Source organism: Gorilla gorilla, chromosome 2 (genome assembly GCF_029281585.2).
Source record: "Gorilla gorilla gorilla isolate KB3781 chromosome 2, NHGRI_mGorGor1-v2.1_pri, whole genome shotgun sequence".
Lineage (NCBI taxonomy): Eukaryota > Metazoa > Chordata > Mammalia > Primates > Hominidae > Gorilla > Gorilla gorilla.
The window spans coordinates 33,630,578-33,658,568 of record NC_086017.1 but is presented as its reverse complement, the minus strand read 5'-3'; the positions used below and the strand labels follow the sequence as shown (position 1 = coordinate 33,658,568).

At 42.0% G+C, this 27,991-nt stretch overlaps 1 protein-coding gene across 4 annotated transcripts in view; it reads right to left on the bottom strand.

Annotated features, from left to right (window-relative positions):
- Window positions 1–23,236, bottom strand: part of UBE2E1 (ubiquitin conjugating enzyme E2 E1) — an 83,872-nt gene extending 60,636 nt beyond the window's left edge. The window contains exons 1-3 of one of the 4 annotated variants that reach the window (XM_031009557.3): window positions 23,025–23,236; window positions 21,694–21,878; window positions 17,562–17,612 (exon numbers count right to left, since the gene is read on the bottom strand). In XM_031009557.3, coding sequence (XP_030865417.1) covers window positions 17,562–17,612; window positions 21,694–21,845 — 203 coding nt within the window. In that variant the 5' untranslated portion in view covers window positions 21,846–21,878; window positions 23,025–23,236. Of the gene's footprint in view, window positions 1–17,561; window positions 17,613–18,564; window positions 18,690–21,693; window positions 21,879–22,520; window positions 22,566–23,024 lie in introns of those variants that run through there. The other 3 variants (XM_055383330.1, XM_004033743.4, XM_019023165.4) reach the window with 3 other exon arrangements.
- Between the last annotated feature and the right edge of the window lie 4,755 nt (window positions 23,237–27,991).

The following is a 27,991-nucleotide window of genomic DNA, read 5'->3' as shown; positions in this document are numbered from 1 at the left end:
TCACCCCAAATTTGCTAATCTCTCCTTCCATCCACCCTGTCCACTGAAAGTAAACCCCTGTTACTTATTGATGGACATTTTCCCTCCTCCTTAGGTGTGCTGGGACAGGCACAAGCCTGGAAATCACCAGACTAGAGTGTGAGACAAATCTAAGGAAAACACTGAAATCACATAAGGTTTAGATGAAATTGAATTATGATAAAAATTATAAACAAATTTACATCTTAGGTCATTAACGAACCTTTATATAATGTCTTGTTCAGTAGCTATGTAATGTTTATTTTATATTGAAAGCATCTATCACACTTTGGTATCTCCAGATGATCTAATTCAGTGCTATGCACACACAGACACCCATAAATGCTCAGTTTATAATTTGAGTCAAATAAAATTTTTCAAGTCTTCTGTTCTGATGGTGACTCTTATGTTTTATTGCAAAAGTAACTTCTATCTATATGCATCAACTCCAACGCCTTTACGAGCAACTGCTTCGATTAGCACTGGTAAATATCCAAATAATGATGCCATTTTCTCATAGATTTAAATACCTAACTTTTTAATCACTAAATATACTGTGTATCTTCTCAAAAATTAAACCTATATTTAAAATGTTATATTACATTTACATACAATATAGAAATTGATCTTTTTACACAATGGAAGATTAAAACACTGTATTTATGATTTCATTGCTTCAGCCTACATGTTTCTGTGATTGATGGTAACATCTAAATGAAGTAACTGGTAACATTTATACAGCTACTACTAAATGCTGTATTTTAATTTGTTTCAGTAATCATTCATACTTTTTAGGCATCTTCTGGTGTTAGGTACAAGAAATAAAAATAATCATATTTTTTTAAAACTCGGTCTTGACAGAGAGACAAACACAAATGACCGTAACTCAATGTGATAAATGTTTTAAAGAGGTATGTATTTAAAGTGCCCTGGGACACAGATGAGAGCTGTGTGGAGTGAGTCATTTTTATCAGAGCTTTGAAAAATAAAAAGGAAAGAAGCTGGGAGAGAGAACATCCTAGGGGGCATACTGAAAACAGCAAGTTACAGAGAGAGGAAATAAGCTGGAAATATAAAAGCTGGGATCAGGTTGTAGGGGATCTGAATACTACATAAAGATTTTGGGCACTTAATTCTAAGGGCAGTTAGGACCTTAGATTTTTAAACAAAAGAATATAATAATTAAATCTACACTGGAGAACAAGTAGAGGTAGATGGCAATTCCAGTGAAAAATATTAGTGGCTATGTTATAAAATAAGCCTCTTTTTAAATTTAAATACAGCTCTGCATATGAGTAAAATTTAACATCAACAACTCAAAAGAAGGTCTATAATTCATAAAGCCACTATAAGAGGCAGTAGAGTATAATGGTTAGGCTTTGAAGGCCAGGGCCTAAATACCAGCTTCTCCACTTAAGAGCCTAGTGACCTTGGGCAAGGTACTTAAGCATTTTAAGGTTCTCTTTCCTCATTTATAAAATGAGAATAACAATCATATTGACATACTTAATAAAGTTAGCTGTTATTATTAAAGCTTTATCCTATTTTTAAAATCTCCACCGCACACAGTGTGAAGCAAAAAGAAACTAAGCTAAAATTTGTATAGTAAATCTAAAAAGCTGTCCAGAATATCATAAATCAGGCTTTCTATACTGTTCCTTCATTATTCTGTATAAAGTGAATGAACACCCAGAATACTGGATATATTCATGCGTTCATATCATTTTAGAATTACCAAAATTCACCCCAAAGCGAAATATAAAATACAGGATTTTTTTTTTGTATTTTGATTTTTTTTATTATTTGGTGGTTTTTCCCTTTGAGCAAATAGCCATGTTATGTCTGCATTGAAATTTTGTCCCTTTAAGAATTTTTACAATGGATAGGTGAAAAAAAATGTCCTAAGGGCCCTTTTCTTAGCTGTTTATTAGTGGGGAGAGGGAGGAGTCATGAGAAACTGGTCCTTTAGCAAGACAAATGACCCTTCTGCAAGAAATCATGTAATTTCTTATCAGTGCAACCCTAAAACCTCCTGGCAACAGTTTAAGATATGCTAGAATTACATTTCATTTTATAAGTCATTTTTATAGCATATATATCAAAAAGGGATTTAGTACCTAAAGTTTAAAATACACATGTAGGAATGATTACACGGCTACTCCAATCTCTTCATTAGCCTTATTACATGTGTTTAGACCTCCCCTTCAGAACAAATATTTCAGCTATCGTAACAAAAAACTATGAAAAAATGACAACTCCACAAAAGTATCTACCAAATCAAGAAAATTGGGAAGCATTCTCCCTCCATAGTCATATCACAGATTTGGGGCTTCACACTGTAGAGATAAATCTTTTAGATATCACAGATAATCAAGTGAGGGCTGGGAGGAGTTCTGGCAAGCTGCCTCCCAGACTGCTGAGGTTCCCTGTTTCCAAGCTGCCCAACTCTCCTAGTTTCCCTGCTGTGTCATTTGCTGTTGTTGCTCTGAAGGAGGAGGAAGCCAAACTCTTGATGCTTCCCTACTGCCAGACTTAGGCTGTCTTCACTTCAGGTGAACAGCCAGGAACCAAGGCAAGCACACTACAAAGACAACTAAGAAGTTGTTTCTGTTAGCTTTAAATATTATGTATGCATTACAAACATTCACACTTCATCCAACCTTTACGTCAAGACAAGCTGAGTAACGCTATACTTCCTTTCACTGGTTGAGACACCAATTTTTGGTAACATGTCTTCAGTTTTTGCAAAATGTCTAAATTTGTTAGATACACAGCTATCTAGATATAATAGAACTGTTACATAAAGGTCAGTAAAACTGCATATAATGCCAAAAAGGTTTTACAGAGTATCTGCATAACCTCTATTTTTTAATACAATTTTTTCAAAACACTGAACAGAATACTATCTTTTAAATGAGGATCTCACTATGCTGCCCAGGCTGGAGCACAGTGGCCACTCACAGGTGCAATCATAGTAGACACCACAGCTTCAAACTCCCAGCCTTGAGTGATCCTCCGGCCTCAGTCTCCTAACAGCTAGGAATATAGGCATGCTCCACTGCACCTGCCTTCTCTCTTTTCATGAGTAGGAAATTTTATGCGAGGTATTCTCCAAATACCTCGTATTTCACTCCTCCATTTAAAGCTCTCCCACGGCTTTCTACTGAAATTCAAATAAAATCTGACCCCTGCCTACCTCATTTCCTACCACTCTCACCCTCATTCACTATGTCCAGCCACACTGGCCTACCCCACTCAGCACCTCTCTATCTGCTGTCCTTCAGCCTAAAATGCCGTTCTCATGGTTGGGTCCTTGTCATCATTCAGGGTCATTTCCCCAGTGTGGCACCAACCAATGTCCCAACCTGCGCAGTCACTCACCAAGCCATAATTTCTTGGTACTGTTTTCTGAAATTACTTTTGTACATTTGTTTCTTTTATTGTACCTCCCTCTATATGAATAAAACCTCCATGAGCGCAGAGACAGTGTCTTTTTTGCTGCTGTATCTTCAGTACCTGGCACAACAATAAATGCCCGATAAATATCAGAACCAATGACTGAATATAGTCAGGAGCCACTGGTTGTAACTGCATCTTCAATCAAAGGGCCAAAAAATGGAATAAGCCAGGGCAGGCACAGACCAAAGCACTGCCAGTGTTGTCAATGATTTGTACCGCTCAGCCAAGGTCACAAGTAAACAGGCAGAGAAACACAGGTGGGGCAGGTTGGAGACTGCCCTGCCCACCCCAGCTGAGTCACTGACAACCATGCAGGCCTGAATACACTTGCAAAACTAGGAGTAAGATTTAACTGGAACAAACAAAAATCTCTTATTAGTATGGACAATTCTCATGATGCAAATGATGTGTGTGTAGTATGTTACATATTTTTAAAATTAATTCAAGAAATATAATTACTAATCCTACAAGGTTTGGTATATACTTGTTGGGGAATTAGTCATACTTTCAAAGTTTAGCCCCATAATAATTGATATATACAGTCTGGGTACACAAAATCTTATCTCCTCCTTGAAAAGTCAAGTGTCACAAACTGTTTTCCGGCTTAAGTTAGCACTGTCCACAAGAAATTTCTGAGAAAACTTCACCGAACTGGCTAACCACTTTTTTTTTTTTCTTAAGGGAGCAGGAAGGGGAGGAAGCACACCAGAATGGGAGAAAGTCAGAAATGCATGAGTAAACTGACAAGATTTCAACCAGAAAGGAAAATGCAAATTCAGCCTGCAAGACTGTTATTAGGTATACTGAGATCCAACATAGCATTTCTTTCTGTGCATCCTCAGGTCAAAGGACAACGAGTAAATGTTACCATCCTCAAACCTAATGCTCCTTGAGGGGCTTGAAGAGTATCAGAGGAGCTTCAGAACTGAAAGATGACTGCTTTTGGAGGGGGACTTACATTCAGATAGAAAGTTCAAATCTTGGAAAGCAATGAAAATTGGACTATAACAAACCATTAACTGCAGAAAGATTTTAAGAGTGGCTCTGCAGAAAAGAGGAGAAAGTAAAACATAGTACCAGTCATCTGGAGACAGAATGGATAAAATTACTATCACTTTTTTCTCTGCTAAGTCATCAAAGAATGCCTTTCTTCACAAATTCATTATCAATATACACCTCACAATAAACAGGACACAGAGACAGAGAAGGGAGCATCGGGACCCTCCTAGCTCCAAATCTCCATAACAAATAAGTTTGGGCTCCAAGATCTTAACAGTTTTTACTTTTTTACCAAAATCATGTGTTTTAACTTGCTACAATATAGAATTTCCTCCCAATACAGGTAAATGTAAATAGTTACAGTAAAATGTAGAAGCAGAAATCCCTGCATCTACAAAGAATCTAGTAGTGTGAATGCAGAAAATGGCAACAACTTCAAATTTCAGTTTTAACAAAAACTGTGTCCTCAATATATGATTTACTTTAGGACTGGTCCAAATCACTTGACAGTGTTTACTTTGGATGTGAGAACATCTCAGAATACCAAGCTACAAAAAATAAATGTCTTTTCGGGGGCTACCAATCTCCCTGAAGGATGAAGTTAGGCATTCTGAAGACTTCCAGAGAGAGGGTTACTCAGAAAAAGGCCAAAGCAGTGTGATATACTAGCAAGTAGTATATGATGCCGCTAACTTTACTGCCAGTCTCTGCACACACATTACTATAATCACTTAACATACGTTTGTTCTGAAATATTTACTTAGGTTAGAGGAAAGTTATCTTTCATGTTTATAAAAAATCCTCCTGGGTGCTTGTAATAAAACAAATGTTTTCTTTCAGGGTCTTTTTCTCTGCAAAGTCAACAATCTCCTTTTATTTAGGATAAATGTGTTGTAGCAAAGTCTGCTAAGAAATAAATTTTTATAACACCAATTCTAATATATTAACTTAAAAATTGAGATGTACTCCCATAGAGGCGGAAAGGTTGTAAGTGGTAGTAGGAACAATTTAAATTACTTCTGGAGCAAAATTCCTATGTAGCCAAAACATTTGTGGTTCCACATATTATTTGTTGCTTTTCTCTGGCAGTACAGCACCTAATGCTTTTGTGATTCCAACTAATTACTCTGAATTAGAAGAATGATTCCTAATCCTAAAACTTTCTTAATTCTACCCTCAATTATCAAGGTAAGCAGGACCAAGAGTATCTGGCATAATCTGAAACAAATTATTAAGACATGATCAGTGGACAATTAAAAAAGATAATGCTTATATGATTGCTTTAAGAGTTCTAAGTATATCCAATGTAAAGTATTAACATAACAGCCCATATCAAAAGGATGAAAAACAGGATGGGCGCAGAGGCTCATGCCTGTAATCCCAGCACTTTGGGAGGCCAAGGCAGGTGGATCACAAGGTCAGGAGTTTTCGACCAGCCTGGCCAACATGGTGAAACCCCATCTCCACTAAAAATACAAAAATTAGCTAGGCGTGGTGGCACATGCCTGTAACCCCAGCTACTCAGGAGACTGAGACAGGAGAATCGCTAGAACCCGGGAGGCACAGGTAACAGTGAGCCAAGAAGGCACCACTGCACTCCAGCCTGGGCGACAGAGCAAGGCCCCGTCTGTGGAAGGGCGGTGGTGGGGGTTGGGGGTGGGGGGATGGGGGAGGGGATGAAAAACATTAAATATGATGAGTAACTTATGCTGTGTTAAAAGTAAATACATATATCCAACTCATTCTAGTGCATTCTCCAGCTTGAACAGAATACAAAAGGTCGATGCAAATCAAAGCATGTAAAATATTTTTAAGGATGGCAGCAGCAATTTACTGATTTTCCAATTTATCCAGTAATTTCAAACCAAGTCTTGAAAAAGAGATTCATCAAGATGTAATACACGAACCTGACACTATTTACTTGTAACATGCATGGTACAACGTTAACCTAAAGATCACAAAGGACTTGAATCTCGTAAAGTAGAAGTTAACTTTTTTTGGTGAGGAAAGAGGGGAGATCAGAAAAAAAAACTCCTTTGAGAATCCACTGAAAATGGTGGGCCCTTTCCCCATCCTCCCCACAAAATTATATATACTGTGTTAAGAAATTCTGCCCTAAAGTGTAGAAAGTAGATAACACCAGATCACTTTTCTGGATAAATACAATGAAATATTTTAACTAGGAAGAGTAATACAAACACATTTTCATTCTTGAAAATCATTCCTCCTTTTCCATTGTCTCTCCTCTAAACCAGGTTTGACACGTGAAGGTCACCAACAAACCTGAGGTAAAATCTAGTGGTTACTTGCTGGTCTTCATCTTTTTCTACTGCACAGCACCATTTCCCACTTGATCACTCTACCTCAAAGCTTTCCGCTCACTGCTTTCTAATACCACACTCTCTTGGTTTTCCTTCTGTCTCCTTTGCTGGCTTTTCCTAGTGTACACTTCTAAATGCCAGATGCCTGAGTCTTCATCCTGGGCACTCTTCTCATGATGCCTTTCCTTTCTAGGAGAGAGAAAGGCATTCCCAAGACACTCAAGAGCCTCTATTTGGTAAGGTCTCCTTTACAAATGTGTATTTATCTCAAGCTCACAATATTCCTCAGAGCTCCAATCACCTATGTCTAACTTATTTTTGACACCTTCATTTGGATGCCTCATGGGAATAGATTTCAAATCTATCAAGTCCAAAAAGGAGTCATTTCCACCCTGCCCTCATCTCCCCCGCCACCCACCACACACGTGCCCTACGGCCCTATTCTAGGCCTAGGAGTCTACCTATCAGTAAAACATCACTATCATCTAGCCAATTGCAAAAAAACACAGAAACTTGGAGTCATTTTTGTTCCTGTCCCTCATCTCTCACATGCAATCCAACAACAGGTCCCAGTGTTCTACCATATCTCCACTGCCACTGCCTTAATCCTAGCCACCTGCACCAGCCAGCTTGAAACAGAGCAATACCCTCCCTTCTGGTCTCCCTTCGTCCACTAGCATCTTCCTCCCAGCTATTTTCCATGCAGCAGGGAGGGTGGGAAAAGACTTTTAAAGCATTGTTAAGAAAAATCCAAACTCTCTGCTTAGCACAGTTTACATAATCAGCATCACCTGACTTGTCCCCGCCTCAGGGCCTCTTTTTACCTTCCCTCTGTCCCAGATGTCTTCTGGTACTTTTCACAAGGCCATTTCCTTTCCTATCTTTTAGGTCTTTGACTAAATGTCTTTGTAAGGCTTCTCTAGGTAACCCTCACACCCTCCCCAATTATTCTCCATCACTGCACTCTGTCAATTTCTTTCCTACTAGCCATTACAACTTGTACTAATCCTTTTGCTTAGCTGCTGTTTGTACTGTCTACTAAAATTCAGGTTTCACAAGCCAGAGGCCAGGTCTGTTTTAGTCACCTACAGAACAATGCCTAGCACACAGCAGACACTCTAATGTTTTAAATGATTACGATCTGATCTACTCATGCTGCTGTCACATGTACAACATTGCTTCATAATAATGCTGACTTTTTGAGCTGCATCACATCTAAAACTTTTCTCCAAGTAAGATCATCCCAAGTTACTCTATTTACTCTCATCTGTTTGGAAATGTGCTTCAATGCCTTTTTCTGTAGAATTTACTACAGGTCCATCCCACACCAATTTTCCATCGATCAATTTTAATAAATACAAATGGCCAATGTACTGGCAGTATGGATAATGATCATCATTTCAATGCCAGTAGACTCTACTAAGACTACTCCGTTGTATTACTGTTTAAAATTTAATAATGACTCAGATCACTACAGACAAGTCAGACGTGGCACCTGTGGCAAATCTGCCTTTGAATGCTATATAAGAGGGCTTTGCATTCACTTTGTCATATTTGGGTCAGCATGTACTTTGGAGAGCAGACAGAATTCAGTTTTTAACTACTCTGTTAAAAGTATTAGTGAACAATACACTGCCCCAATGGTTTGCTGTCACTGTAGCAAAACCCAGTGACAACTTAAATATGTTCTGTATGTGAAAACCTTTGGCTTTGTAAGATTTCCTGAGTGGGATGGGACATCAACTTGGCCTTCCAAAGGTTGATCATCTATGTAATGTGGCATGGACTCTACAAAGCAATCCATAATCACTGCGTATATGTTTCAAGAAAAGAGCCATTAGCATACAGCAGAGTTCCTGGATTACGGTTCTCAAGCAGGGACTTTGATGAGCTTTTAGCCTATAAAGGAGGAGGTTTCCCAGAGGATTAGAAGCATATTCTGACACCAGTTACTAGGTCTTTTGTTTCACTTTAGAGCATGGCTGCATAAAAGAGGCTGAATAAGAATGGGCTTATTATGAAACCCAGTTTCACTTCACTGGTGACAGGGGATGTGTCAGATGTCTCAGGCGGGTGCCAGCATCTCTAACATAACCAACTATCTGGAATAGCTTTAGGACTTGGGGGACCATCTCTAGGAACCCACTGTATTTAGCACCCCTAGACCCTTGCTCACTTGTTAACATAAGGTAACTTTATAATAAGGTTACCATTTGTAACTCTGTAGACTAAGAGTCCATGCCACATTACATAGATGATAAACCTTACATGAAGTCAAAACAAGCATTTCAAAGGTGTTATATTTTCTCCAATACATCTTTTCTCAATCGAGCCTGCAGCAGAGATCACATCTTTTTTGCCACACTGACGTCCAGAGCTTCTCTGTGATTGCAGGAAGGTCAAAATTGCTAAAACTGCTTGGGTGCCAACTTAGAAAGACTGCCAGCAATGGACAGCTGTAAAATGTGACAGCAATTTCCCCAGCAATTTCCACTATTTTCTGAAGAGGGTAATGAAGATGTTCTATTAAACCATCCGACCAAATTAGGTTTTTGTGTTTTGTGTTTTAACAAATATGTATTGTTTACCTACCCTTTCTTGGACACTGTAGGGATATAAAGACATAATAATCCCTACTCTCGAGGAACTTAAAGTCTGCTGGGAAAGAACACAAACCAAATAACACCAGAAAGATGCTGCTTCTTTTCAGTTCTATACAAGTACCTAGAGTTGCTACTCAAGCACCAAAAATGCTTCTAATCCTCTAGAAAATTCCAGGCTACCAGCCTTTCTAAACATACATTCTCCCACTTAGGGCCTAAGTTCTCTAGGGCCATCACTTTCTCTACAATTATGTTATAAAACATTACATCTGCCTCTCTAGCAATTTATTTATTTATTTATTTATTTATTTATTTATTTATTTATTTATTTATTTTGAGATGGCGTCTCGCTCTGTCACCCAGGCTGGAGTGCAGTGGCGCAATCTTGGTTCACTGCAACCCCTGCCTCCCGGGTTCAAGCGATTCTCCTGCCTCAGCCTCCTGAGTAGCTGGGACTACAGGTGCGTGCCACCACGCCTGGCTAATTTTTTGGATTTTTAATAGAGATGGGGTTTCACCATGTTAGCCAGGATGGTCTCAATCTCCTGACCTCGTGATCCGCCCGCCTCTTCCTCCCAAAGTGCTGGGACTACAGGCGTAAGCCACCGTGCCCGGACTCTCTAGCAATTTTTACTCTTTTTCTCTCTATATTTGCTTCTTCCTCTCAGCCTACAAAACATACACCTAAGTTCTTATACTTTAGAGCCCCAAGAGAAAATTGCCTTGATCTCCCTCTAGGGACTTTTGCAACCTTGTGGCTTTCCTCCTGCTCCTTTCTCCAAGTCCTCTTCATTTCCCATCCTCCATCCGTAGACATCCTTCAGAGCACAATTCTTTCCTCCTCCAATCTCAGCAATCTTGTGCACTTTACCATCACCCAAACTTTCAAATCTAATGTGGACTACCAAAACCAGTTGCAGCCTCAGCTCCACTGTCAGGCCACCTCAGATTCAATGTATGCAAAGCTAAACACACGGAAGCATCAAAATGCTCACTTTCAAATGACTCCACAAAATTAACATATAGAGATAAGAGAGAGACAGAGCAAACATGGTGTAATTTTGCTGAGGAATCAGGGTGAAGGGTGGGCGCTTGCTGTATCATTCTTTTAACTTCTCCTGTAGCTGTGAAAATCGTCAAACTAAAGCAGTTGGGAAGAACATGTAGGGTCAGAATCAAAGACAGAAATCATTGTCCTTCCCTTTTAGGAAGTTTATAATCTATTTAATTTGTCTAATCTAATCTAAAAGTAGGCCATGTAGATCTGGGAATTCAATGACTGATTTAATAATAAACTCAAATATATAGTCAAACTGCAAATATTTACTGAGGACCTACTAAGTGGCAGCAACATGCTAAGCATTGCATGTGATCAACGAAGCAAGTAACAAAACCTTTTTTTAACCCTGGGGACAGGGTCTATACATCTCTGCCTCCCTCAAGCCAGTTCATCCTCCTGCCTTATTTATTTCTGTTAATGCACCACCAACTTCCCCAACACCCAGAAGAACCTGACTCCTTTTCAAGTCCTCCATACCGAATTCAGTGGCTAAGTTCTATGGATTCTACTGTCTTCTACCTCTCTTTCCTCTCCACTTGGAAGGCCACCACTTACACCCCAGACCCTCTTGACCTTCCCCCTTAACTACTGTAGCAATCTCCAAGTCTCCTGGTTCCTACCAAGCTCCACTCAATCCTTACTCTGTCTCTATCCAGATAGCCAACTCTATCTGAATGACAGCCCCTACTCAAAAGGTTTTTAATGACTCTCCAGCATCTACATAATAAAATTTAAAGACTTAGCCTGACACTGAAGAACACAACCTTTATCTATTACTATTTATTCTCCCACTAATGTTTCTTCCTCTCTAGACACAGCTTTTACTCACTTCTGCCCAATAGTGCCCTTTTTCTGTCTTCCCTCTGCTGTCTTGGCTTACACTGTTCCATCAGGAATATCCCTTATTCTTCCCCACCCCACTTCTCACCTCTTCCATGAAGCCTTCCCAGATCACTAAGTACTCCAGCCACAATCTCTCAAACCCAAGTCAAAGTAATCTCTCACTCCTCTGAAACTTTATAACACGATATCTGCATTTTATTATTTTCCAAATAATATTTATATTTCCAAGTACCATTCAAAATATGTGTGTGCATGTCTTAACATCTTGACTAGATTATGAACTCCTAGTGCCTTTTCTTTTCTTTTCTTTTCTTTTTTTTTTTGAGACAGGGTCTCACTCTGTCACCCAGGCTGGAGTGCAGTGGCGTAATCTTGGCTCACTGCAACCTCCGCCTCCAGGGATCAAGCGATTCTCCTGCCTCAGCCTCCCAAGTAGCTGAGATTACGGCAGCGCGTCACCACGCCCGGCTAATTTTTGTATTTTTAGTTGGCCAGTATGGTCTCAAACTGCTGACCTCAGGTGATCTACCCGCCTTGGCCTCCCAAAGTGCTGGGATTACAGGCATGAGCCACCACGCCCAGCTTGTGCCTTTTCATTTATAACAGGCCCTCAAAGTTTGTGACAGGAATTTAACAAGAATCCCTAAAAACTGTGAGTATTGCCTTCTAAGCTATAAGCATTTTTCTCAAAATACTGATTAATATTTTAACAGTGGTATAACTGTTTATTGTGATAAAATATATATAAGATGAAATTTGCCATTTTAACCATTTTAAGTGTAAAATTTAGTGGCATTAATTACATTCACAATATTGCGCAACCATCACCATTATTTCCAAAATTTTCACCACCTCAAAAAGAAACTGTATTCATTAAGAAATAACTCCCCATTCTCCCCTCCCCTCAGTCCCTGAAAACCTCTAATCTACTGTCTGTCCTTATGAGTTTGCCTATTCTAGGTATTTCATGTAAGTGGAATCATACGCTATTTGTCTTTTTGGTTCTAGTTTATTTCACTTAGTATAACCTTTTTTTTTGAGATGGAGCCTCGCTTTGTCGCCCAGGCTGGAGTGCAGTGGCGCAATCTCTGCTCACAGCAAGCTCCGCCTCCTGGGTTCACACCATTCTCCTGCCTCAGCTTCCTGAGTAGCTGGGACTACAGGTGCCCGCCACCATGCCCGGCTAATTTTTTTGTATTTTTAGTAGAGACGGGGTTTCACTGTGTTCGCCAGGATGGTGTCGATCTCCTGACCTCGTGATCCACCTGCCTCAGCCTCCCAAAGTGCTGGGATTACAAGCGTAAGCCACTGCGCCCGGCCCACTTAGTAATAACATTAAGGTTCAACCATGTTGTATCCATGCATCACAACTTCATTCCTTTTTATAGATGAATATTCCATTTTATAGATTAACCAAATTTTGTTTATCTACTCATCTGTTGACAGACACTTGGGTTTTTTCCACTTTTTGGCTACTATGAATAATACTATGAATACTGACATACAGGTTATCTGTTTGAGCCTCTGTTTTTAATTATTCAGGGTACATAGCTAGCAGTAAAATTATTGGGTCATACGGTAATTCTGTTTAGTTTTCTGAGGAACAACAATAGTATAGTTTTACAATCCAGATATAGTCTTTTGGTAAACACAACCGCCACAAGACTTCCTGCTCATCTGAAAGGCAATTCATCTCCAGATAGGTTTCTTTCCTCTCTAATAGGAAAGGCCCCAGTGATGATCTAATTCCCAACAGCCTGACCCTAGTATGGGTGCTGTTTTGATCGTGCTGAAACCCCAGTCTCCTGGTTGTCACAATTTTTCAACACTGCCTTTACATGCATAAAGGTATACACACTGCAATGGTGAAACTAAACATCATTCAGATGTTTAAGTCACAGTTCTATCCTTAACGCATTTAGTAACATCAGATAAATGAAAGATGCTAAAAGGAAAGAATACTTTTCAGCACATAAGATACAGGGTTTCATAAAGGATGACTTCTGCTGAACCTGTTTCTTATACCCAAGCAACCATTTAAAACATGCTGAACCTGGACGAGGTATGTAACACTCCACTGTTGCAAGCAAAGGATCTCTTTCCATTGTGAACCATGATGAGCAGCCTGGGACTTCTGAACTGACATCTCATTACCATTACCACCAATTCGAGGAGACATTGGAATGCCAGAAAAACACAATGTAAATTCATAGAAACTATGTGGAAGTATACAAAGTGCTAACTTGGAGCATCTGTGTGCAAGGAGCAGGATCAGAAGAGGTCATCAAGACTATCTTTTCCCTTTTACTCCACAAACTTCTGCATTTGAATTTTTCAAAAACATGCATTCTTGTATAATATAATGGCTTAAAACTATTTAAAATATAGGCAGTGTCAGGAAAAAAAAAAAAGCTATCAAAAGAAGGCTAAATGGAAATTCTGTCACATACAGAAAAACTAGTATCAGGGCCAGGCACCACGGCTCACGCCTGTAATCCCAGCACTTTGGAAGGGCAAAGTGGGTGGACGGCTTGAGGCCAGGAGTTTAAGATCAGCCTGGCCAATAGGTAAAACCTGGTCTCTACAAAAAAATACAAAAAATTAACCGAGTGTAGTGTCGAGCGCCTGTAGTTCCTGCTACTTGGGGGCCTGAAGCAGGAGGACAGCTTAAGCCCAGGAGGTCAAGGCTGCAGTGAGCACCACTGCACTCCAGCCTGGGTGACAAAATGAGACCCTGTCTCAAAAAAAAAGTGAGAAAGAAAGAAATGTATTTTTATTATTCTCACCCATGCTTGAAGTGTTTAATGACTTTTCAGACATTTTATCCTAAAATAGCACCCCATCTGAATTTTTAGGTTAAGTCACTACTGAGACATTTACTCATGATACAAATATATCCATTAAATAAAATCTGAAGTTTAAAGGACTTAGGCAAAATATGCCATTTAGTCTGTATAGACATACTGTCTACAGATATTCGTGTCTACAGGCTAGTTATAACTCGTCAATTTAGCAAAGTTTGAGCCCTGGGCTATAAATAACAGCTGCAAAACTGACTCTAGTGGCCCAGAGTTCATCAGCTATCTAAAAGGCATAATTTTACAATCTAAGATCTGGCACGCTTAAGGGAATCATTACAAAGTTAACATATTTTTTCCCCTAAAAGAATAGAGCTAAATGATATGGGAATAAAAGCCTAACCAAAATGAAGAGTGAGTTGGGAAACTATTTTGTGTGTGTGTGTGTGTATGCGTATATATACACACACACACAAAAATAATTCAGAGATACTAAAATTAAGAATTTGATTTCTATGGCAACATAAAGCAGTTTGAAAATACTTACTTAAAATGACTTTGGACCAGGTCATTGAACACAATCTGTACTGTGTTCTAAAAAATATCTACCCAACATAATATACAACATTAAGAATTTAATTTTATGTTTTCATACATTATAACATATTGAGCAATTGCATTTCACATAAGTTTTGATGCTCAATAACTTCAAATATTTTTGCCAAGTGCCAAAATTAGTGAACACAAACAGTGCACCTTCCTTCAAGAGGAGCAATTCTACTGATTTGCAATAATCAACTTCTTTTTTTTGAGACAGGGTCTCACTCTGTCGCCCAGGCTGGAGTGCATCACCATGCCCGGCTAATTTTTGTATTTACTGAGAAGTTAACTATGTGCCAAGTGCCATATTTTAATAACGTGTTTAAAACTACACACTGAATGCTGACTGAAGAAAGGAAGTATGGCAAAGGGTAAAAATATAAGACAGACTAATTGAAAACCAATTATTTAACTCATTCAAATCTCATGCTTTCATGCTGAGGGTAATTTTAAACATGTACGCACTTAATATATCACTTAATTCATAGATTTTCATTGGACGCTGACTTCAAAAAGTATCCCCAAGGCCAGGTGCAGTGGCTCACGCCTGTAATCCCAGCACTTTGGGAGGCCAAGGCGGGCAGATCACAAGGTCAGGAGTTCAAGACCTGCCTGGCTAACATGGTGAAACCCCATCTCTACCCAAAATACAAAAATTAGCTGGGCATGGTGGCACGTGCCTATAATCCCAGCTACTCAGGAGGCAGGAGAATTGCTTGAACCAGGACCCGGGAGGTGGAGGTTGCAATGAGCCGAGATCATGCCACTGCACTCCAGCCTGGGCTACAGAGCAAGACTCCGTCTCAAAAAGAAAATAAATAAATAAATAAATAAATAATCCATCTTTATCTCCAATAAAGTACATTAAAATACTAAATAATTAAATTCCAAAAGGTAACAGCACAAAACGTAAAACCAAACTCTTTTAAGAGAGCTGAATATTGGGACTACTATATAACATTAAGAAAGCACCATTAGCCAACCAAAAGTAAAAATTTTAATTCACATTACTCAAACGGCCCCACTGGAAAATATCTTCAGAAAATAAAGTCATCTTTATTGTTAAAAGACAATGTAACATACATTCTCTTGCAAAATGAAGATGCCTCGTATTTTCTCTCAAATCAGAGATTTTTGTTAAAATTTAGTATTTTGAGCTTTGACTCCGTAACACCAATCACCCAACAGCCACCCAGTTTGGAGCATCCCCTGACCACAGGTAATTCCCAAACGTTTCACCTTGAAGGGGTAATTGGGAGGGTTTCCCAAAGATAAAAAAGTTCCACATGCCTCAGGAGCATAAATCTTTCACACATAAACTCAGTTAAAATGATGTGAAACTGAAGTGTACTTATGCTGTTTTTTTTTTAAATGCTTAATCCCATGAAAATCTTCAAATGGTTTACAATTTTAGATTTGACTGTGCTTATTCACAAGAAAGCCATTATATGTTTTAATCAATGTTATTAATAACACACACATAGGAGACACACAATACCAAGCAGAAGCAATAACTAGACAGCACAGAACCACCTTGGGGAATGTACATGGATTCCACACAAACAACCAAAGGAAGCTACAGGCTTCCACGTGAACCACCACCATCAAAATAATGAGTTAGGCCTAAGTCTTATGGTTTTTCCACTTCTCAACCATCTTGAGAGATTATTAGCCAGGAAAGAATTCCCCAGAATGATTAAGTGCTCCAATTATAAACTATAGTTTAAGAGCATTTCAAACTCAAAATGACTTTCCTTACAAAACAGTACAAAGTTTCACGGAAGAGCATCCCACACCTAATCAACATTAAGAATGAATGTAACCAAAACGGCAATAGTTTTGTATTTAATCCACTAATTAGTTTCCAAAGTTCACTGTTAATAAACAAAATACTTCATTTAGCTTTTCAACCTGACTATTCCCACACACTCATCTTAAAAATTGTGTATAGCCACTGAATACTTTGTTGTCAGTAACTTCTACTCCTACCAATAAGTTTAGAGTATTTCTGAAATCTCACATCCCTTTCCAACGCCGATCTTGAGAACTAGGTTAAATGTTATACTTAATTTTTAAAGTATGGGAGTTACAGGACCTCCCTTAAATAAACGGCTCTATTCTAATACATAGTTGTAAGTTACCCCTCACTTCATTGTTGATCTAGTAAAGTCATCAAGTCTTCCACCTTGACTCAACAGTAGCAAAATGGCTTCTCTAAATAAAGTTGTGATCAACAAACCCTTAGAAAGCTGGTTTCAATTTGTTTTGAAACTGAAACACACATATGTATACAGTCTGAATAAAGCAAGTGAAAAAAACACCCCATGAAAGTTTAACTCTACAATTTAAAAGAAAGCCTTTATCAAAGCCAGAAATTGTTTCCTGAATTGCTCTGCCAAAAGTCTAATAAAAAATCTATATGCTATGGAGTAAGTTTGAAGATCCAGTGTTTAACTCTATGTTCTCTTAGCTTAGCAGAGATTGAATAAGAGATTACTGTAGCAAAGCAGTTTTCCAAACCAAAATGTCCTTCGCATCTGAAAGGTTTTACATCATCTTTAATGGCATATCAAAGACCCATGATTAGGCAAGGAGACACCTTTAAATTTACTTTAGTTTTGTTTCATATATGTAAAAATCCACTCCAAATAAATCCATTACTTCTCCTCAACAGTACTGAGCTTGTCAGAGGCTCATCAAAACATTATACTCAGGTTAATAAATTTCAGCTGTTACGTGATGTTAGCGCCATAACAAGCATTAGCCAAAGAATCAAAGAAAAAGTATATAATAAAAAGAAAAACCCAAGACAAAGGTTAGAAGAATTTTTAAAATGAAAAAAATCCGAAAAGCAACTCACCTGCAATTAGGTGGAGGGTCTAAAGTGATGTCCGCCAGCTCCTTCTGAATTCTGGAGTGGGAGAAATGGGAAAGACAAACACAAGAAGCATTAAGGCGTGGAAGCCTCCCACCTGTAACGTGCAGGTCCGCAGATAAACCTAAGCGCGATCACTGGATTCTACTGGGCAAAGAGGAACTACACATCAAGAACTTCAGGTCCCTAGTTTAGGAAAAAAACTTTTCACGGAGGAAGTGAGGCAGCCTGGAATCTCCTGTTCTCATCTGCAAAGTTTGGCTTCCAACCTTGCCTCGCACACCAGGGCAGTTCTATTCCTCGGTGTTTTCCATGTAGGACCTAATTTTAAAGTTTCTCACTTGCGGACCGGTTTCCTCAGTCCCTCCCCTGCACCTCCTCTCCCCAGGACGGAGAGATCACAGCCATCGGTGCGTGGGAAGGACGACAGCCTCCAGCCTCCCTTGCCCCTTTCACCCCTCAGATGCCCCCATGCCCACCCCGGCAGGGCGCCCCCGACAGGCCGAAGGTCCGAGGCCTCGCCCAACACCCGACCCGCCCGGACTCCTCAGTGACGAAGCCAACATGGCCGCTCCCCACGAGGCCCCTCGGGCCCGAGTGACCTGCCAGCCGTGGCGGGGTGCCCGGGAGGCCCAGACCGCAGGTCGCTCCCCAGCGGTGGGCTGCCACCGCCCGGCCACGCCGCCCCCACCCCGCGCGCGCCCCCGACGGCTCGCGCCGCGCCCGTGAAGTTGCGGGCGGGGGAGGGGAACAGGGTGCCCGCACGGGGGCTGCTCCGCGCCGCCCCAGCTCTCCTCTCCCGGCGCCCAGAACCTTGGCCCGAGACCGCGGGCGAAAGCAGGGCGCGAACACCCCCGCCCGCCACTCGGGCACCACAGACCCCAAGTGGCCGGCCCGCGGCCGCACAGGTGCACCGGACCCTGCCTCCTCCCGGCACGCTGCCTCCGCCCCGCACGCTGGCCGGGACTCTCGGCCCACCTCCCCGGACCTGCTTTTCCCCGGGCGTCCTCTAACTTCCCGGGGTCTGCCCACTTCCTTCATGGTCCGCTCTCTAGCTCACACTGGGCATAGACTGGAGACCTGCAGTTTTCTCCCTCCGCACCAACCCTCGACTTCACAAAGGGCCCCATCCCCCACTCATAGGCCGAAGCCACCAGGCAGTTCACACCAAGCCCTGGCCTTTGTCTTTTGCTTACCTAGGCACTTAGAGCATCAATTAATACGACAAAGTTTAGGGCCTCTAAGCTTCTTCCACCTTCTAAACGGTGCCTAATTTTATAACCTTTCCTCCTCCTATCATATAAAGCCCAATGGGGCTATGTTACAACTTAAAAATCTCACCAAGGCAGCACTGTAGTTAAAAAAATTTTAAACACACACACAGAGCAATCTAATTCACAAAGGATACGTTTTCCTTTCCAAAGGTTTTCTGCGGGTAGGAGGACGGACGAGCTATATGTAATGAGGAACAGGTTTTAAGGACGACGACTGGGGGAGGTTCTATAAACCTTCCTACTGGAGGACATTTCCTGTCCCTACGTATCTGTCAACTTTAGAAAGGGGTTTGTTCACAATCTCAGTTGACACGTATTTGTGTCCTGCTAAATTCTACTGCTACCAAAAAGCGTTTCATTTCTGAGACATTCATACTCCCGCTGTTTGACTCATGATTGTACATTAGACTCAAAGTTTGGAAAACTGGTTTCCTGATTCTTTACCTGCATCTTTTCAAATAACTGTATTTCAAGAACTACACACGTAGGCAAAAATTTCCTCCCCGGAGCACAACGCATATAAAAATACATATTGACTTCAGTCCTCCTTGCCAACCCAACTCCCACTATAAAATAGTCACAAAAAAGGTAGTTGTTTCTTTAATACCTAAGAAGCGTTAATACCAAAAAGCTTTATCAACTTCATCTTGACAGACAGCATTTGCATTTCCAAAAAACTGGCAAGAGATTTGCAGGAGTAACTCATACCTATATTTCCAGAGAGTCATTCTTGTTCAGACCACTTGCAATGGGGGCTTTCCTCTACCCACGGTTTAGAAACCACTTTCCAACATGCAGTTAGCAGCCTGTTAGTCTGCCAATTCAGGCTTCTTTTCCACTCCTACTCCTGGTGAATGTGCCCCTTCCAATTCTATGGGCAACACCTACCTTCCAAATCAATATACGTCACAGAACAGCCTCTATAGGGTCCCACTAACATCAATTTTCCCCATTCTCTTTCCTGGATACACTGTCCCTCTCCATTTTTTTACCTTTTTCTATTAACTTTAGGTCTGCTTTAACACTAATAGCTACTCTTTCAGCAAGATTATCAGGGAGCTAAATTCATTGCAAAAACAAAACAAAAGCCCTGATGTTAATTTATAGGTAAAATTACTATTTGTAGCTTCCCACCTTTCATTTTTCTACACCCATCATCTCTTTTCCAGAACTTCCAAATAAATTCTTAACTTGTTTAAAATAAACAGACAAAGTATAGTGAAAAAAATCCCCCTCTCTGTAATTCACTCACAACAAAAGCAGAGTATTTTCTATTTGATACCTGTCTCTTTACCCCCAAATATATTCATGTACACCAGGGATATCTAGCAAAATATAAAAATGCAAATTACCAAAAGCAAGTATCCTGGCTTGAGCACGTGAGGCCAAAACGTGAATGAGGATCAGAGAGCCTAGAGGATTGAGGTGGGGCGCAGTATTAAGGAAGGGCCCGTTCCAAGTGGGCAGAGTAGATGTCAGGTTCCAGGAAAACCGCACAGGGCTAATCAGTGAGGGTCAGTCAGGCCTCCTGAGAAGCTGTACAATCAAACCAAACCTATAAAAATGAGAACAATCTTGCAGAGGCACCTTGCCACTTAAGACCTCCACACTATTTTTTAAAAGTCACTCCTTCATCAGCCCATGGTTAGGTCACCAAAACACTGCCAAGTTTTCAAATTACAAGTCAGGCAGAATGACAGAACAAACTCTCAAACCCTGACTTCCAGGCTCACTACTCAGTGGAGAGATCTAAAGTCTCATGTTCTACTTTATTTTAAAAATTTTTAAGAAGGGTATCCCTATCCCATCATTTGGAGTTCTTACTGTCTTCCTGGTTTGCCACCTTTTTAACAACTGCCTAACTCTGAGAGCAGAAGGATTTATGAAAGGGTGTCTCAGAGCTCCTAGGAATCCACTAAAGATGATTTTGAGGGTCATGGCGATCAGAGGATATTACTGAAGGATGGCAGGGGTAAAAAGTAGCTACCTCCAGAGGCTTAAGAGGAAAAGAATAAAGAAAAAGGGAGACCGCTTAGGATGGCAGGGATAAAAAGTAGCTACCTTCAGGGCCTTAAGAGGAAAAGAATAAAGTAAAAGGGAGACCACTTAAATTGAAAAAATAAGGCAAAGTAACATTTTCACAGCATGAGGACAGCAAATAGCATGAAAAAAAGACAAGTCTCCCTGAAATTGGTAAACTGAAGTTTTTAAAGAGAACCACAAAAATAACCTAGAATAACCATTTTATAATCACTTACTGATTCATTCATTTGCCTCAACTCTCAGAAAAATCTCTTTAAATTCCACCAGAAAACATCTGTCTTCACCTACTAAATTTTGTACCTGCTAATCTGCTAATACGAGTTTCTTATTCCTTATGCAATTTGTGAAGAAAGCTCTATTTAGAAAAGATCATCCATGCAACAGGTGAGGAGAAGGTAAAATGGTCACAGAATTCATTTTGATGCAGTTCTCTGGGCTGGTATTAGTAATTAAGAAATGGGATCATGGCCTTGGGGAAGGTCACAGATTAACCATTAGTAGGACAAGAAATCTGAAATCAGATTTGGGGGTCACTAATAAAAGTAACGAGGAATCTTACAAACTTCAGCAAGAAATGCGAGAGGCAAGCCGCAACAGCTGCAAGTGAGCAATGATTAAAAAAAAAACAGAAGCAGCAATAGAGAAAATAATTAGGGCTTCCAAGGCCCTTCTTTCATTTTTAAGAACACATAAACCATGAGGAGCGTTTAAGCTATCCTCATTGGGAGGCAGACCAAATGCAGCAAGAGGCAGTTCGGAAAATAGGAAGCCTGTGGAAAAAAAAAAAAAGAGCACAGTACCTCTTGGCGCTGGTGGAGAGGAGTTTGGAGTTTTTGCTCATGCTGACTTTACTCTCCTTCTTCTTGGGGGTGTTTGTTTCTTTCTCGGTTTGCTGGTTGGAAGACGAAGATGAGGAGGAGCTGGTGCTGGCCCTCGAATCGTCATCCGACATAGCGAACCCCCCACCCCACCCCGCAAACAGCCCCTGCAGGGGGAGGGAAACAAAACAGAAACACACAAACCATGCAGCCAGTGTAAATAAGGAACTCGGGTGCTGTCAGGAGGGCATTGACCAGGGGCGCACGCGGCCGCCCACCGCCCTCCACTCGCTTTTCAAAGTCTGCAGGCCCATTAAGGCTTTTGCAAATCGGACGCGGCTTGTTTATTTTTGGCCCCAAGTGGGGAACGCTGTGGGAAAACGGTCTGGAGCTAGGAGAGCGGCCCCTCCCTCGCCCCCCGGGGCTCTCCGCTGGGCAGGGAGGGAGTAGCCCGGGAGGCGAAGGAGGGCAGGGCGGGGGCGCGGGGCGCCACGGAGGGGCAGGGAGGGAAGGTCCCGGCGGCCGGCCGGCCTCGGGGCTGTTTTTGTCCGCTTTCCGGGGGTCGTGAGGGGCCGGTGGCCCGGGTGAGACTGTGGGGCCACGAGCGGAGTTTGGCGAGGTCGGGAAGAGAGGAGGGGCGGGAAGGAGTAAGAGAGGAAGCCGAAACAGGGGGACGGAGGCGGGGAGCGGGTGCCCGGGTGGGGGAAGGGAGAGGCCGGCGGGGGGCAGGGGCGACGAGGCCCGAGGCCCCCCCGCGCCGCGCCCCGACGCCCCTCCCGGCCTGCCTGCCTCTGGGCCGCCCTGCTCACAGCTACGCGGCCGGGCGGGGGTCCGGAGCACACGCCCGATCGCCACTCCTATAGGGGGAGAGGGGCTGCGGCGGGGAATGGGGGGGTCGGCCTCCGCAGCGAAGACATAACAATGAGCCCTTCCGCCCCGGAGGGGTTAATCCCCGCGAACCCCCGCCCCTGGGGAAAATGGGGCTCCCCCAACTCCCTCCCACCCCCGCTCCCGGGCCCCTCGGTGGCCAGTGGGGGGCTCTTGGGGCAGCGCTGACAGTTCGAGCCACAATGACCCCCGTCCCCGATGCGGGCGGCCCCCGCACCCCACGCGGCCCGGGGTCCCTGCCCATCCCCCGCGGGCGGGCCCCGGACCCCTGGGGCTCCCCAGCCCCTCTCCGCTCCCCCCCCGCCGGCCCCATGCCCTGCGGCCCGGCGGCCCCGGCGGCGCGAGTCGGGGGAGGCGGCGAGGGGTGTCCCCGAGGCCCGGCGGCGCGGCCGGGGGGCGGCGGGCCGCTGGGGGGATCCCCGTACCTCTCTTTGTGTCTGGCTCCTCCGTGCCGCCGCGGCGGCTGCTGCTGCGGCTGCGGCTGGGCCTGGCCACTCGTGTCTCTCTCTCGCTGGGAGAGAAGCGGAAGTGCAGCAACAGCAACTATTAAACAGGCAATGGCTTCCCCCAGCCACACACGCTCGCACACACACCACTCCTCCGCCGCCGCCTCCTCCTCCTCCTCCTCCTCCTCCTCCTCCTCCTCCTCCTCGCCCTCACCCCTCCCCCACCCGGCCCGGTCCCACCCACCCGCGCTCCCCTCCCCCTGCAACACCTCCTGGGGTTGCGCGAGGAAGACCCAGGAGACCCCAGGAAACCCTGTCCCCCACACACACCCCCACCCCAGCGCCTCCTCCGGACGCCCGGGAAGGGGGCGAGGGTTGTGAATTTTCTCTTAAGTGGTTTGGGAACCTGGATTCTGGGCGGGAGAGGGGAAGCCGATGGAGATGGGGGGCGCTGGGAGTGATTGGAACTAGATGGAATAGGGGGGTCACGAGAGAAAGTTCTTTCCAATGAAGGCTTTTGGAAAGGAGAGGAGTAGGGAGGTGGCAAATTGGTGAAAACGATGGTAATCTGGTGGTGGCAAAGACTAGAGAATGCAGCGGGAACTCCACCTAAAAAGCGATTAAAGAGAAAAAAAAAATCACACAACAAGGGTTTTCTTTGGACTGACACTTGCTTCTCCTTCTAGCAATTTACCTGCTAGGAGCAGAGGTCAGTTTAGGCACGCCTGTGAGAAAATCCCAAACTGGGAATTTTCTGCTCAGGTCACGCGAGGCACGTGCAGTTTTACAATATTAGATTCTTCCAGTCACTTTTTATAGAAAGTGATGTGGTTTTATAAGAGTGATACAAAGGTTTTGGTGACAGGTAAAACCAACGTGTAATGGGCTTGCGAATGTGAGACACCACTGGGAATAAGCTATATACTACTGAATTAGACTGGATTTAGAATTTTTTGTGTCATTTTACATTAGATGTAAGGTTTGGTTTTTGGAAATTGGATGCGAAGTTCTGGGGATCGCAGAATCCCCAGATCGCTAAATTGACCAAATTTTTTTTAAATATTAAGCCATTTTTCTCTTTCTTTAGCTACCTATAAATGCTATGCAAATAATATTTTTGAAATGATCAGCAATTCTTCTGAATTGTTCCGTATTTAGCATTTTTGCCAATTTTTTTAAATATTAAGCCATCAAATTACGATTCAGTTTCTCACCTTTTGTCATTTCAGTTGAAGGGAACTAAAGAGATGTGTGCCATTCAAATACAACAGTGCCACACATACAAGGTCTTGTACATTAAGGAGACAGCCTCAGATTTCCATAGGTCACTCTAAATTATCTCATTCGAACTGCCATCATTTTCCACGGCAACAGTGGCTTCAGTTACCACAGGACAACACAAGATATACAGCCCATGGCATATCCAGTAACCAGGAAAACAAGCATTCTCACGACCCAGCCGAACTCCTTCTAACCATCAACCTGAAATTCCAGCTTTATCAAGACTCATAAAGTAATTGTGCATGCTTCTTGCTCAATCCCTACCAGGAAACCTGTATCTACCAGGAGTTGTCATAGAATAAGAAGTTCAAAAGCTGGAAGAAATCTTCAGGGTCATAATTTTAGCCTCCTGCTTCCAGACAGAACTATTTCTCCACCACTGAAATGCATATAGATTTTGAAAAAATTTCCAGACATAACCTTTCTTAAGTGTTTGGTTTCAGGAGTCCTGGTAGAGTATATAAAAATGATGACATTCTTTGCTATATATTTGAAAAAATTTTTTAAACTTCTGAAAAACTGATTGTATTCTTTTTGTTCTGATGAAAAGATGTAAATTCAGAAGAAAACAATAAGAAGATGAAATAAACTCAGGATGAGGAAAATAATCTAAAAATAGTTATTAAAATTGAAATTTCCTCCTATGAAAATTTGGATTTCTGATACTTAAAAATATATGTCTACATTATGAATACAACCAGTAAAAAAATCATGTGTTATAAAGACAAGAACTAGCAGAGATCACAGGAAAATAAAAGGTTTGGTTTGCTGAAGTGATCAGGACAGTAGATGAATTTTTTCTTTAATATTGGTTTGCATAAATTGCCTACCAGCTATAATAATAATTCTTTTGTAACAGAACATGATATTTTGTGTTGCGTTACTGATGCTTGGGTTGGACTGATTCCTTGTGAAAGAAATCATGAAATCTAACGGCTCCTCCTATAAGGAAAAGTGATTTCCCAACCACCTGTCTGGAAGGTTTCTTGCCCTCTTTTGTGTACCGTTCCCCCAATCTCTAATTCCAGCTAGCTTAAGTTAGTGCTTTATCATTTTGGAATGACCTGATGACAGGGAATAAAAACTTCAAAATGTTTAGAAAAGAATCCAGTCCTCTCAAAAGACTAATCTTTATGTCGAATTATTTTTAAGACCTGTATGCAGCTGTCTTAGGGGAAAAAAATTCATACACAACTTTCTATCTCTCCTTCTTATGAACTACAAGGCCTAAAAAGCTAAATTGACCTCCCTGAGCCTCAGTTCCCTCATCCATAAAGGGCAGAAATACCTGTGCTCTACTGACTGGCAGGGTCAAATATGTATCTGTAAGTAAGGTGATTTATTAGCTGTTACGCAAAGTAAATTATTAATAATTCCACTCTAGTGGAATTTTCTTAGTTCATGGGTTTGGGGTTATTTGTTGTTGCTTTTATGTTTTTGTTTTTCGTCACCAGGGCAGAAAAGAGGACATGGGGTTTTTATAACTTAGAATTGATGAAAATATAAGAAACCTTCCAGGAGAAACATACACTCAAGGAATCATAGTATTTTATGCCTAGAAGGGGCCTAAGATATCTTCTAGTTCACACTCTTCATGTTACAGATAAAGAAATCAAAGCAAAGAAAGTTATGTTGGCCGGTATGTTGGCCGGGCGTGGTGGCTCATGCCTGTAATCCCAGCACTTTGAGAGGCCAAAGCAGGTGGAACACGAGGTCAGGAGATTGAGACCATCCTGGCCAAGATGGTGAAACCCCGTCTCTACTAAAAATACAAAAATTATCTAGGCTTGGTGACATGTGCCTGGAATCCCAGCTACTCGGGAGGTTGAGGCAAGAGAATCTCTTGAACCAGCGAGTCTTGATTGGAGGTTGCAGTGAGCCGAGATCGCGCCACTGCACTTCAGCCTGGCGACAGAGCAAGACTCTGTCTCAAAAAAAAAAAAAAAAAAAAAAAAAAAAAAAAAAAAAAAGCCGGTATGTCTTATCCAAGGTCATGCAGTAAGTTGGTGGCAAAATTGTTGTTATGACCCATGCTATCCACAGATGATCTTGTCAGTTCTGGCAATATTGGTGTGGGAGAAGAGCCTCAATTACATTGCAGAAAAATGTATTAAATATAAAAGGGCCGGGTGCAGTGGCTCACACCTGTAATTCCAGCACTTTGGGAGGCCAAGGCAGGCAGATTGCTTGAGCCCAGGAGTTCAAGACCAGCCTGGGCAACATGGCAAGACCCTGTCTCTACAAAAAACGCAAAAATTAGCCAGGCCTAGTGGCACATGCCTGTGGTCCCAGATACTTGGGAGGTTGAGGTGGGAGAATCACCTGAGCCCCAGAGGTTGAGGCTGCAGTGAGCTGTGATTGTGCCACTGTACTCCAACCTGGGTGGTGGGAGTGAGACCCTGTCTCAAAATAAGTAAATAAATAAAATAAATATAGTAGTCTCTGATAATATTTTCGAGAATATATTAACAATCAAGACAGTTGGGAAAGTGGGAACATGGAAGCAAGCTAAGGGAATCACTGAATTTGTAACATTTGCTTGAACTAATGACTGCTATTGAAGTTCCCGAACCCCACCCTCATCCTGAGAATAGTCCTCATTATTTATTTATTTTGCCTATATGGATATATTTTAAATAGATAATACATTTTCGTGCTATCTTATTCTAAAGAAACCAGAGAATATGCCACGAAAATATCTTTCTGCCCCTTCCCCCACCCCTAATTTCCTTTGGAGAAAGCAGTTTTCAGCTGTAGTCTATGCATGTGTAAAGCAAATGCATACATATGCACTGAATGCTTTGATAGTAATGCTCAATTTACATTTTAAAAAACCAGCCAGTCACAGAAGCCCAAGTAGTATTACACTGTGACATCTTGTGGACTTTGAGAAAGTGGGCTCCAGTTTTTATTAATACCTATTCCTGGTTTTCAGAATGACCCAACTCTCCTTCAAGTCATCTTTAGTGTATCAAGTACATTTAAGTAGAAACACTTGAAGATCAAGGTGCTAGTTGATCCCTAGGAGGTGAAATAATACAGTTGAAAGAGGGAGACTTGGTTTAACTTTTTGACTTGTTGCTTACACTGAAATTCAAGTATTTCATAAAGATTCTCTTTGGCCAATTTCATGTCCAAAGAATTGTCAAGCAAGTTAACGTTGGTTAATACAGTTTTTTAACTTACCTTATTGCTGAATAGAAAGGATTTCCTTTGCTGGGCGTGGTGGCTCACACTGGTAATCCCAGCACTTTGGGAGGCTGAGGTGGGCGGATCACCTGAGGTCAGGAGTTTGAGACCACCCTGGCCAACATGGTGAAACCCCGTCTCTACTAAAACTACAAAAATTAGCTTGGTGTGGTGATGAGTGCCTGTAATCCCAGCTACTCGGGAGGCTGAGGCAGGAGAATCTCTTGAACCCGAGAGACAGAGGTTGCAGTGAGCCGAGATCATGCCATTGCACTCCAGCCTTGGTGACAGAGTGAGACTCCATAAAAAAAAAAAAAAGAAAAAGAAAAGATTTCCTTTTTCCGTCCAAAGAAAAAAAATCTTGTGTTTGCAACTTATAAAGAATTTATATAAAGCCTTTCTGGGAAAAATGGACTCACTGGATTTCAATCGACTTGTTTCACTTTATAATTCTCCTTCGGCTGAAAAATCCATTC